Below are 13,814 nucleotides of genomic sequence, written 5' to 3'. Positions count from 1 at the left end.
TGAGTCATTGGCTGGTGCTGCTGCACAACCTGGGTTTAATTTGGAAGAATTGAACAGTAGTGTTGGCTTATTAACACAGCTTGTTCAACAGTTAATTGAATGGTCAGCAGCCACTCTAAATGCTATGCTGAGTAATATGGACTTTCGGAATACATCAGTATGTCTAGGAACATCATCTTAACCTAATCAGGGTGTTAATAGTGATTTAGGAGTGGATGGCCCTGTTAATATATCACTGAAGTCTTGGTTGCGGTCTGGACTCTATTTTCAGCATGTCAACAATGGGACAGGTATTTATCAAGAATCTCTCTCCACTTTTGAAGATTTGCTTCTTTGTTTTCGTAAGCTGCAAACAGAGAATGCCTTTCTTACTGAATGCATAAACTCGGAGAAAGTCCCGAAGGGTCTTCGGAACTGGAAATACCTGAACAGGACTAATAGCTGGTTCCCCCTTGCATTCAGAGTTAGTCGAATTATTCAACAAGCAAGGGGTGGAACTGCTGAAAGTGCTGAAAAAGCACAATCAGTTCACTATAGACCAGCTCATTAAAGAGGTTGTGACACCTGTGCCCTGGCCCAGCAATCAAGGAGCCTCAATCCTCACCACTACCACCAGTGAGGGGCATCTCATATAGGAGGAAAGGATAACAAATACACACAGTAAAGTGCAATTTCCCTTAAGAGCACACAGGGATCACAGTCAGTCCAGGGCTGGTCATTCCCTTGCTCTCCAGGTCCCCAATATGACTCCCCACTGGCACAGCTATAGGGTCCAGATCTCAGCCAGCTGGGCAAGCTAAAACCTCCAGCACCCTCTCTATCCAACCAGTGCTTCATGTCCCTGCCCAAGTAGCTGACACACACACACACACACACACACACACACACACACACACACACACACACACACACACACACACACACACACACACTTTGAGCTAAGAGTTTTATACAACCACACACACTCTTGGGGAAGGCTGGCACAGGTTCTCCAGCTGTGCCCCTTTTACCCAGACTATACAGTAGAAATCACTGCCACCACCCAGTTAATAATTATCAGCTACTCAAAGGCTCTTAAAAGGGTGTCCAATTATTACTGTGCAGTATTATCCAATTGGTAAGTGCGACTAAACAGTCAAGGCTTATTAGAGTGACTTGGTCCAGGATCACTATATACATGCAATGTACTCTAGAGCTTAAATTATCTCTACACAAAACAGCCACAGTTAAAAGGGTTTAAAAATATTTAATAATAAGCAGTTAAAAACACAAGACAATACATTTTATTACACAGTGCTAGTCAAGAGTTCAGAGATCACAGAGAAATACTTAAAATAATTCAGTAGTACAGTTCTGACATCACATAAAAACACTTAGTATAATATTTCTAGTTTCTAGCTGTGTCTAAGAGAAAACACAAGTCTAAGATAACTTACATATAGAGTAAAGGCAGAGTGCTGATGAGTTGGATGGTCAAGACAAAAAATGCCTAATGCTCTCTGATTCTCTCTGTTTAAAATCACATTCCGGGTTCACATTACATCATTTTCACACTTCTCTGGGTTCCCAGGCTAATGGAAACTACATTTACATTCTTAACATCTCCTTTTGTTATTTTTTAGCTGGTCAGGAAGCAGAGCAATAAAAATACATTTGCATGTTTAAATCTAGCAATTTAACTCTTGGTTAAAACAATGGAAAGAATGTCTTCATTTAGACATTTTGGCACCGTGTTTAGATCAAAGGGTCACAACATGCTTTACTTGGTCAGCTTTCTGCCAGAAGAGTGCACTGTTATATTTTTTTCAGTTCCACATCTAACAGCAGTTTTTTAACATTTAAGAGACAAACCTGTGGCTTATATTAATATGTACAAATGACAGAATTATCTCCAAAATTCTATCTGGCTAGGCTGGCAGCCTTCATCTATCTTCACAGAGGTGGACAATCATGATCAAATTATTAAGAATGATTTAATGTTTACAGTCCACCATGAACAGTACAATGATATAGTTGCAAAAATAGATAAAATAGTGGTGGATATTCAGAAAAGGAAGCACAAGAAACTTGAATGCAACCACCGGGAATACCAGGAAGGTAGAGCCTATCCTAAGCCAGTAGGCTCGCAAGGGAGGCGAAGTGTTGAACAGAATGATGAAAACATCATGGTGGATCCTTTAGATGATGAAGACATGATGGAAGCGGCCCCTTTAGAGCAGGCTCCTCTGAATAGATCTGAAAGGATCAAAAATCAGAGGAATCACAATATTTCAATCAACAGCCATGCCTATCAACAACAAGGCAATCAACACAATTCCCGAAATCACGGGAAGCCTTTTGGAGGACAGAGATAGTGGAGCGCGCTCGACATCTGGGAGCAGAGGCATTAGAAACATCTTCGGATCTGTCTTTGATGGCAGAACATCTTCCTAAAATTATGCTAAATGATACAGGTGACTTAAAAATCTATAACTTTACTTCTTATTCATTTGATAAGACTTTAAGTGAGTTACTAAGCAGAGTAAAAACATTTGTACCTGCTGTTCATACACGAATACAGGAGTTGCTACTGGATTTAAAACTTTCTCAGGAAGTTAAATTTTAAACTAATGTTTAAAGAAATGAGTGACAGACATGAGTTAAGTGTTTTGTGTAGAAATAGTGTGTTTAGTCCCCCTCTAACTCTACCTTTTATTATTTTTGAAAAAATGTGTGATTTTAACTTTAGAGAATTTGTTCAACACAATAGTCACATCCCCCCTTCCAGCAATGTGTCTGATAGTGAGTCTAAGATGTTAAAGGAATTGATTAGCAATAAGAGCATTAGGGTTATGAAACCTGACAAGGGAGGGGGGCATAGTAATTATGTCAAAGGCTAACTATTCTAACAGAATGTATGTATATTTGTTTGATGAGAAATATTATGAAGAAACTCCTCTTCATTTTATCAATGTGACTTCTAGGAAAATACATTTTTGTCTACAAGATGTTTGAACAGGGTGAAATATCACAAGAGATGCTTGATTTTTTAACTGTAAAATTTCCTGTTGTTCCTCCCATATTTGGCAACCCAAAAATTCACAAAAGCTTATCGGACCCCCCCCCCCCCGATGAGACCTGTTGTTTGTGCAACAACAACTGTCACACACCCTATATCTAAATATATATAAAAAAAGTCAAATGTTTGTTAGATAAGTACTCACATTTATGTAAGGATTCATGGGACTTTTTGTCCAAATTAAGGTCAGTGAAATATAGTCCCAGCTAAGTGTTTGTAACCATCGATGTGGTAAATTTATTTAATGTAATACTACAGGCCCAAGGTATAGAAATGTTTCAAGACTTTTGAATGAATCCAGAGTTTTTAATCCCAATGAGATGAATATATTAAGCACCCTGTTGGAGTTGGTGTTAAAATGCAATTTTGTCTATATGGATGGTCAGTTTTTTCACCAGAAGAGGCGAGTAGCTATGAAGACATGTCCGTTCCCCCTTGCTTGCCAATATTGGGTTATTGCAATGGGAGAAACAATTTGTTCATAACAAGCCCTGTATCCCTTCTTGGCAAATATATGAACGATTTCTGGATGATATATTTATAGCCTGGGATGCTTGTGAGTTGGAAACACAAACATTTGTAGAATATTTGAATTCCAGCACATCTTTTTTTTAATTTATGTACAACTATAATAAGAACAATATTAATTATTTAGATGTATTGGTGTCCAAAGATTTTGAAAAAGGGACTATTCAAAGTTCTATTTTTAGGAAGGTCACACATTCTAATAGTTTTTTTGCATTATGATAGTTGTCATCCTATACATTAAAATAGAGAGATAGTTAAGGGTCATTTCATCAGATTGGCTCGACTGATGTACGCTCTAGATTTTGTTACTGGAATTTTAGAAGAAGTTTCGAATAAAAGAAAGGAAGGAATCATAGTGCCCATACTTTTATTCAACCAGTTGTTAAATGGAACTGATAGGGAGAAACACAATGAAAATGTTCTTGTTCTTTTATTGCTACTTGTACACAAGGGCATGAACTTATTTATAGGATTTTAAGAAAAATTTCCAAATTTTCAATGGGTTAAATGAGCTAGTGGGACACAAGCCTAGGTTGGTCTTTAGGAGAGGAAGATCTCTAAAAGAGATATTGGTGGGTGGTAATCAGATGGGGGGGACTTGAGTAATAGAAGAAAAGGTACATTTAAATGTGGGTCTTGTACCCAGTGCAAGTACCTCTTGGAAGCAATAAAAGTAAAAGTGAACAAGCAGGTTGTTTATACTTCCTTCCACTGTACTTGCAAATCTATGGGTCTTATTTATCTTGCCATGTGCATGAAATGTGAGGGTTTTTATGTTGAAAAAAACACTCAGAAATTTAAAGATAGAATTTATGAACATTTGAATGATATAAAAAATAGACAACTAGGCAGTGTATTATATAAGCATGTGACGTACCCTGACCATGAATTTTTATTTTCTTGGGTAGATACAGTGCATAAATACCCTAGGTGATCCCATGGGCTGATTTAATTGAACATAAAGAAGCCTTATAGCAACTTAAGCTGAATGCTTGTGTGCCACCAGACTTAAATGAATTTGTATCTATTTCTAGTATTTTAAATCTTATGTCCTACAAAGTTTGAATTAGTTTTGCAACATAGTTATATACATATACACTAACATAAATAACATTTTTATATTTTTTTTTATAATGCGTTCAAGTCATTTTAAAAAGTGTTTTAATGTTTTATTGCAATTTTGTTAATTCGTGGACTAAATTATTGTTTTAAATCGTGATTTTTGAGGGAGAGGTATTTAAACTGTGTTGTGAACATTGTAATGGATTCTGATGAAGTTTTGGTATAAACTTGACGAAAGATCTTAATCCTACAATAAAATTGGGTTGTTGTGACAGTGACTTCCTGTGCTTTGTTTGCATCAAAATTGGCTTCTCGAAATTGTGCTAATGGACAAACTCTTAATACCTTTGAATAATTGGACTTTGTGAAATTAGTCTCTCAGGCACTGTGGAATACTCTTGTAATTTATTGCATTGCTAAAGTAATTTATCATCACTTTAAAAAGCATTTCAAATAACTGTGTGATACAAATGAACTGGGTTTCTCTTGCCGCAGAATCAATACCATTTCAAAGTAATTGCACTTTGCGAATTAACTGTACACAACACACTGAAATTTTCCCAAAATGGCAGTACCTTGCTAGGCAACTTTTTACAGCGCAAGAAACACTTTGTAATGGTGGCACTTTGTGAATAGACACACCCAGCACAAGAAACTTTTTGAAATGGCTATACTTTGACTTTATTTCATGAAATAATTGCACTTTGCACACAAGAAACTCTTCAAACACAGTAAAAAGCACACACTGTAAGCACTTTTACAGACTTTGAGATGCTTTGAATAACTTTTAGTTTTGCCCTTGATCAACACGGTCGTATGTCAAAACATAGCATTTTGCCAAAACACATGCAGTCGCCTTGCCTTATTTTTGCTTAATGTGCCCTTATTATATTCATTTTGCTTGTTTAAGCCCTTTGCATGCCCACTGTACTGTTCATGTTCTCATTTTACTCTAAACATGCTTGTTTTGCCTCAAACACACACGCTTTCCTTTAAACATGCTGGTTTTCCTTTACTGTTAATTGTTTCATCAAATACCTGTTTTAAACATTTCCCTTAGTTAATAAACCTTTTGTGCCTTCCGCTTGCTTTCTAATGCGGTTCGTGCCCTTGTAATACTCTGTTTTGCCTTTTTTTTTTTTTTTTACCAAATAATTCGTGCTGCTACTTATTACCGTTGATTCTTTTCTGTCTCGATTCGTGCTCGTTTGTCTTAGTTTTACCTTCACTGTCATCTCAGCACCTCATGGCTCTGAATATTAGTCTGTGCGATTCCGGTTCTGACACTGTGTCACTCTCCTACTTTGGACACAATAGAAGAGTATTCGTGGGTTCTGTTAAAGCAGATTTATTTTATACAAACACATCACTATAGAAGCTTATTGACTTTAAAGTAACGTGTATACAAACTAACAACTGCGATCATGCTTGCTCATGCTCTGCCTGCTCTTTCAAAATGGCACGTGTTTGGAATTTATACATGCACGTAGATTCTTTGGCAAGACACAGCACATGCACTCTGATCTACAGTATACATAATTAGGAAGAGTGGGGGATATAACCCCCCCCCCTTCGTTAAACAAGTGCTAGAGATTTTGTGTGTTCGACATTTTGCATTTCAACATTTTTTTTCGAACAAGCATAATATAACTGTATATATATCTTGGTAATATCAGATTTATGGGTTTAGCAAAACATTTCAGCAAGAGTATAACAGAGTTTACTTCATGCAATGGCTGTAAGGCACTTAACCTTCAGATTTCTGTCTCATGATATCACTAGATGTGCAGTAAAATCTTTACCATACACTCACCCTCAGGTTTTGCTACTTAACGCTTTCTGTTGTTACATACTATGTCTAAGTTATTTGCTGATGTTTTACAAAATCTAGAGAACTGCAACCATTATGTTCACTGAAGCTTCAGATTACCTAAAGCTGCAAGCTCTGAAAAATGTTTTTCATGGGCCTTAAGTGCAGTAGCAATGCACAGACTAAAATCATTTCAGCTGATTTTGTTTTCCTTTGTCTTTCTGAACAGAAACCACACTTCCCTTCACAATCAGCCGGCCTGTGGATAAGCCTGACAACTTTGGCACCTCCATTTTGATTGGCTGCCTTGTCGCGATTATTCTTCTGTTACTCCTTGTCATTTTCCTTATCCTATGGAAGCAGTATATTAAGAAACGACTGGAAAAGGTAAAAGAAAAATTTGATCCCGGAAGGTGTCCTCCTGTTTTGGATAGAGTGTAATATACCAATGTTTTTGAGGCCAGAATGCTTTATTTCGTGAATTTGGCATGTTGGTAAAATCAGTGCTATATATATAATGTACATGTGGGTTCCTGTCGAAACATCAGCATTATGGAACAGCAAACTGCATATGGTCAAGACCATATGATCGATGTCCCGTAATGTTAAAAAGCATTATAACAATTTAAATTTTTGAAACAAAAATGCATTTGTCCAGGGGTGCACCCCGCACCCCATGCATATTATATACATGAACCTGAGATTGCACAACAGCATGGGCAAAGGCAACTTTTTGGAAAGCCGAACATAAGATCCTGACCATATGATGATTGTCTTTCCGAAAAGTCGATCTTGTGAAATGAACCCATGTGTAATATATATATATATATATATATATATATATATATATATATATATATAATATTTATATATTCTTTTGTAGCCTTTGTGTACTACTGAGTACTTCTTGGTGTTGATTGTTTTGACTGGAAGTAACATATTAAATGCCGTACATATTTGATAAAATTGTATATCAAGTATCAGTAAGTTCCCTTCTAAATATGTGCTTAAACACCAAAGCTTTCAGCAATACATCAGTCAGTATTGTTTTTTTACTGAACATTTATTTCTGCTTTAACTTGCTTGTTGCTTTTTCTCCATGTCTTCACTCAGTGTCCCAATAGGCATTCTGCATTAACAAAATAAAATAATAAATATATCTGCTGAGCTCTGTGCCATTAGAATTAGTACCCTTTTCTCTGAGTTGCTGTAACCTTGGAGCTAATTTGTTCAGAGTTCAGGGTATCTGGCTGGAGCCTTGATTTCAAGAGATGCCCCCTTGCAGAAACACATAATCATGGCTGCTATCAGTTAAATCTCAAAAGTCTATTGGGCAGTGATATTAAATTCTCTGTGCCTGTTCACAGACTTTAACATTAGTATGCCAAAGTAGTCACCCACCCCATAAGAAAAACTATGTGGTGTGGGACTGCTTCTCTGGATAGTTACAATTCATGGTTAACTCAGTGTAATTGGTGATTTCCTAAACTGTACCTTTTTTGAGGGAAAGAAACTCTCATTCTTAAGTGGAATATTTCATACATGTTCATGTATTACACAAGAGGCGGCAGCTGTTTGCTCTGTTGGTGAGAGGGAAGACTTCAATGAGTTTTATAGTCTGAATGATACTGTAACTGAGGCTCAGTTTTATTCTGATTTTGTGGGGGGGGGGCATTGTAAAAGACAAAATCTTGTTTACTGCTGCTTTTCACTCAACTGTATTTTTATTAAGGTAGCATTTTTCCTTCTAGTGACACTTTTATTTATTTGCTTAGCTTCTCCTACATAAACTTGCTGTTGTCACCGGAAAGAACATATAAAACATATTTTAACAAAAGTGCTGCTCTAGACACTGCTGCTGTTTTCAGTAATATTAATGGATAACTGCTAATAGCTGTAGTGTTTGTGGTCATCACCTCTCAATTGTCCCTGATTTTTGTTTCGTATTTTTGCCCGCTCCCTCATAAAATTTTTGATTTTTTGGTAAGTCACTGAGAATTACAGTCCATCAATGATGCTGGACATTAGTGTTTCATACTTGTTTGAAAAATGCGTGGTGAGGCAAAGCATGTTGCTCTGTAAACTTTGTAAGAAAATTGGAAAAATGTTTTAAAAATTGTCCTTTTTCCCCCTATTATTTTTGGCTTTCTTCAGGATTTTTAAGCAAAGGATTTGAGAGGTATGATGTGATCTTGTAGACCATTTGCTTCTCTTATGTAAGTTTGCCAGCCTTAGTTTGGCAAAAACAGACTTAAGTGGTTTGCATCATATCTGCCAGACGGCCACATTGCAGTACCGTATGACTTAGGGCTCCATTCTTGGCCTCCTATTTTTCCTGTCCTTTTTTCCCCATGCCTGTTTTTTCTCAGAAAGCTACCCCCGATCTCTTGCACCTAAGCCATCCTTAATGACAGTGATCTCTTCTTGGGAGGGTGGCCTAATGGTTAAGGTGTTTGCCTTACAAACACAAGGTGCAGGGTTTGAGTCTCACACGGGATAATTGGCTAGGCTTAAAATGGCTCACAAGGGCAGTTAGCTTAGTACTAATCTATGAACCTATGAACCTATGAAAAGGGCAAAAATAACTTCACCATGCAAAGCTCCTTTGAGAACCAACTAAATGAACTCTGATTATGGTAAAACAACAAACTTGTATCGAATATATCAAAAGTGAAAGCAGTGCTTTTTTGGTACCTTTGATGTATCGAATGTATATTCATATTAATCTCCTAGACTTGTTGGAAAGCAGCATTTATCCTAAGGATGCCTACACATTGCTAGGAATTAACTTGGACTCACTTTGTAACCTTTCAACTGCATGTAGAAATTGTTGCTAAAGTTCTCACACAACTTAAATTCTTAAATTTTCAACTCACGTTAAATGATTCTCACTACCTCATAGCCAAGATGGTAAGTTGCACCTCTGCTAGAATATATTATGCCTTTCACCTGACTCGGCAGTGAGTAAAATACCTGCTGGAGAATGCACAAAACAGAAGCAGAAATTATAGATTTATCAACCTTGAGGAGGTTTTATATTCATTGCTTGCTTTTCTTATTCAGAGCATTGCCTTTTACCCAGCGAGCTACAGATTTCTTCACTACTGCAGTAAACCTTTTCATTCAGACTTCTGTCTACCATTTGCGAGTAGTCTTACCTCACTTAGCAAGAACTACCCAATTAAAAGCAGTCCTTCCAAGCCTGACTGAAGAAACCACCCTTTTCTCTTATAATCATTGTTTATTTCTTAAAATATTTTCAGCAATATGGAGCTGTGTTCCCCCTGAGATCCAAAACCTTGAATATACACAAGTTTTTAGAACCCTTAACCTCTTATAATCAGTGCAGATCTTATTCTAGCAGCATCTCAGATCCACCTACCGTACAGCTCAGGGCTTCAGCACCCATTCTGTATGCAGTCCAGACTACGGTTCTGCCATTCTTCCTGTTTGTGAGCCGCACACTTCTGACTTGTACCATTCATGCTTTTATAGATTTGCATGGTAGGTTTGCTCCGGAAAGTATTTCCTCGTACCCTGATATGCATGGTATCTCCATTTCTTTTAGTTTTATTTAACTGAGTTCTTTAGGTTCACACCTTGATCAGCAGTGCAGACCTGTGAGAATGACGCTATTACTGTACTGACAAGAACCTTTCCACCAGGTTGTCAGTCCATCTGTCAGCCAGTCATGCATTGATGTTCAGCCATGCTGAATCTATTGAGAAAAAGCAGGTGTGGAACTGTACCCAGGACTAGGGGCACTGTGGTTATGTCACCTACTTTTTCTGCATTTTTCTTCTGGCTGGCTGGCAAGTAGGATTATTTATATCTGGCAGAGGAATGTTTTTCCATATACAGTCAAAGTCAAGTCACTGATGAGTCCTTTTTCTGATTATATCACATCACCACTTGCCGTTAGAGTGCTAGTTGATTTAGGAGGAGTGGTAGTTAGATTTTACAACTGAAATCTTTGAACGTGAATGTAATTTAAAAAATGAAAGGGGGATATTTGCTTCTACAAGTATGCAAGTGTAAGAGCAGTATGAAATGAGGATAATACCTTTGGAATGATTTGTACCCCTTTAAATTCTAACATAAATGTGAATGTCTTGTAGATGTGCGTGATAAGCAGGAGAAGGGCATTAATCTAAGCTGCACATTTATGCACACAAAACACCTCTAAATGGGGGCTTTCAAGGTATACACAAGCATGGCATTGTCATTCTTTAAAAGTACAGCAAGACTTAGTTTGTGATTTTCATGTAAGACTCTAGTTTGTTGAGTACACACTTTGCAAGACATCAGCAGCCCCCTTTTTCTACATGGGGTTGGGGTGCAGTGTCAACTGTCACCATCTCTCTCTTGATTGAGTGACACTCTCCTATCTTTGACAGTCGTTCTTGACTGTCGCAGGTCTTCTCTCATACAGTCCATCTATTTCTTTGCTGGATGGATGTTTTTGCTCTTGCCTTCTATCTGTCTGTCCCAAATCATCTTCGCCAGACTGTCTTCTGCTTTTCTGCACATGTCCCCAATCACAGTCATTTGTTCTCTTTGACTTTATCTGCAGTTGGAGATACTTTGGTTTCTGCATTGATATCCTCATGTCTTTATCTGTCCTATAGTGTGCACCCTAACCACCTGTCTTAGGTGCTTCATCTCCATCACCTCTAGCTTCCACGGTCGCTTCGCCTTTACTTCCCAGGTTTCTGTACTATCGAGTCGTAGTGTTTGCACCACTGTTTTATACACCTTACTTTTCAGCTTCTTTGGCATTCTTCTGTCATAACTACTCCTGCCACTCTGTATCAGTAGTATGCAGCCCCTCACATTTGACATCCTCATTCAGACTTGACTTCTCAAACAATCCTCCCCGATATTTGAAGCTTTTGTCTTGTTTCAATATTTTCCTTCTATCTCTGTTTTCAGCTTCTTCTGTCTTCATCTATTTGTTGCCATTATAGCTGTCTTATCTGCACCTACTTTCATCCCATGTACCTTCAGTTTTGCATTCCACTCCCATATCCTTTGCTGAAGTTCTTCCTCACATCATCTGCAAACAGCAACTCTACTGATCTGTCCCCTCCATCCTGTTTGCTAATGTAGTCCATCCACCAGTATGAACAACAGTAGAATGTGAGCTGAATCCTGATGTACATTCACTCCCACTGGGGACCTCTTTGAGTGTAAATACTATTCATACTTGAATCATTGGATCTTCTTGCATAGCTGCATGAATTCTAACAATGCTTCCGGGACTTCAAGCCACCATAGGACTGCCCAAATCAGCTTTCTTGTGACCTTGTCATACGCTTTCTAAAAGTTTAGGAATGCCCAATTTGACTTTTTCTTCATCTGTAGCTTCTTCTCAACTATCTGTCTCACCACAAGCATCAGGTTGGTTGTGCTACATCCTGATCTGAATCTGAACTGCTCACCTCCCATCTTACTTTCTACGACTCAGCATATTCATTTATCAATCACCCTGTCCAGAATTTTCATTTAGTATGAGAGGAGTTTGATACCTCTGTACTGCCCACAGTTGTGGATGTCCCTTTTGTTCCTGTACACACTAGTGTGCTTATTTTGCAGTCATCTGTAATGTGCCTTTCTCTCCGTACTGCTCTGAGTACCCTCAGGAGCCATTTCTCCCCCATCTCACCCATCATCTTAATCATATCTGCTGTGACCTCGTCTGAGTCTTCTGCTGTTCTCCGTCCTCCCCTTTCATCATAGGCTGTGTCTCAGGCAGTACAGCTTCTGTAGGGATTTCTTCATTCTGAAGCTACTGGAAGTACCTTGTCCTTATGCCTTTTATGTCCCCTAGACTGATGGACAGGTTGACACACTTTGCAAGACCTGAAGCTAAAAAAAATGAACGTTTTCTTAATATTTAGTCTCTGCTTTTATTTGATTTTAGAAAGTTGTATGCAATAGTATTAGCATCTAATTTTGCATAATATATGAATGTATGGTGACAAGGTCTAGCCACTCGATGGTGTGAACCTTAGTTCTAGATGACTGTCACCACTGAAGTGACACACCAGCACAATGCGGAAAAATGAGACGAGGGATTGTGGATGGCTGGCTAGATGGGTGGATCTATTTTAAATACGGTTCAAGCTACAAGAACTTGGAAATGAGATATCTGGATAACTCTATCTGTACAGGCACGTAATCATGTTTTTATTTATTTTTAAGTAAGGGTAAATAATGTTTGTCCAAACCTTTCTATGTGCACTTCCTTGATTGCTAAAAAAATTGAATGCAGTATATTTTTGGTTTTATGAAAATGGTTGCTATTAACATTTTATTTGTAATTGTAGTGTTAATTTAAATAAATACTTTGTGTTGGAGACGCCATCTCTTTAAAGGGAAACAGCAGCTTCGTACCGATTCAGATATTTTGTTCCTTGATCTCACTTTTTGCTAATTACAGCTTGGACACTTTACACTGTATGTCCTATGAAGTTTGATTTCTAAAGTATTGACTACATTGTTGCTGAACATCCATTATTAGAGTTATTGAGAAGAATGAAGTTTGCTTAGCCTGTTTGTCAGTTTAATGGCAAACTGAAGCACTACACTGTCTAATTTGTTATTTTTTTCCTTTTCTTTTACTACATGAACACTTCTGATTATCCAGGCTCCAAGACGAATCCTTGATGGAGATGCTACAGTACGTCTTTCTTCCTACAGTGACACAATTGTCATTAACAACCAGGCACAAATCTACCAGTCTAATCCCACTTATGAAAGGATCTTTCCTCTGGACCTAGAGTACCATGAGCCCACTACACTAGTGCACAAGTTACCAGAACTTTCTCAGAGTGCTGAAGACTCTGGTAAGGCCACATAAGCATTAATACTTCTTGCTGTATTCCCAAGTGCTGTTACTGTAAAAAAATGTTTGTTCTAGGAGTTAGACAACACAAGATTAATAGCTCAACAGCATTCACTTGTTCCACCTAGTCTGCCTAGTGTATGACAACACCCCCCCCCCCCCATGTTACTTGCATCAGTACTGCTGGCCACACTACTGATGCATGCATCTTGAAATGGGAGTAGTCAGTATTTTTATGAGCATTTGTTCTGTATCTTCTATAGTAATCCTTGTTGTGAAGGTACGTGTTGGACTGAATAAGAACTCCTTGCATTCAATTAACAGACAGACAGGCACAAACACACACAGGCATGCACGCGCACACAGAGTAATTCTTGTTAAGGAGGGTAGTGATGACAATTTCGTCTGTGGGTGTGCACACTTAACACACACAGTCTGTGTCTCAGTTGATTATTTCTATACCTCTGACTGCTGTTAGAGAAGTGGATTATGGGAGAAAGTAGGAATTT

At 38.0% G+C, this 13,814-nt stretch overlaps 1 protein-coding gene across 4 annotated transcripts in view; it reads left to right on the top strand.

Annotated features, from left to right (window-relative positions):
• Window positions 1-13,814, top strand: part of LOC122790442 (discoidin domain-containing receptor 2-like) — a 1,000,047-nt gene that overhangs the window by 760,119 nt on the left and 226,114 nt on the right. For all 4 annotated transcript variants that reach the window (XM_044057975.1, XM_044057974.1, XM_044057973.1 and 1 more), the window contains 2 exons: window positions 6,688-6,845; window positions 13,108-13,306. In XM_044057975.1, the coding sequence (XP_043913910.1) occupies window positions 6,688-6,845; window positions 13,108-13,306 (357 nt within the window). The remainder of the gene's footprint in view (window positions 1-6,687; window positions 6,846-13,107; window positions 13,307-13,814) is intronic.

The sequence above is a fragment of the Protopterus annectens genome, chromosome 16.part0, assembly GCF_019279795.1.
Source record: "Protopterus annectens isolate FY-2018-M chromosome 16.part0, PAN1.0, whole genome shotgun sequence".
NCBI classification, from domain to species: Eukaryota; Metazoa; Chordata; order Ceratodontiformes; family Protopteridae; genus Protopterus; species Protopterus annectens.
Note: the sequence above shows the minus strand (reverse complement) of the source record. Positions and strands in the feature narration are given on the sequence as shown.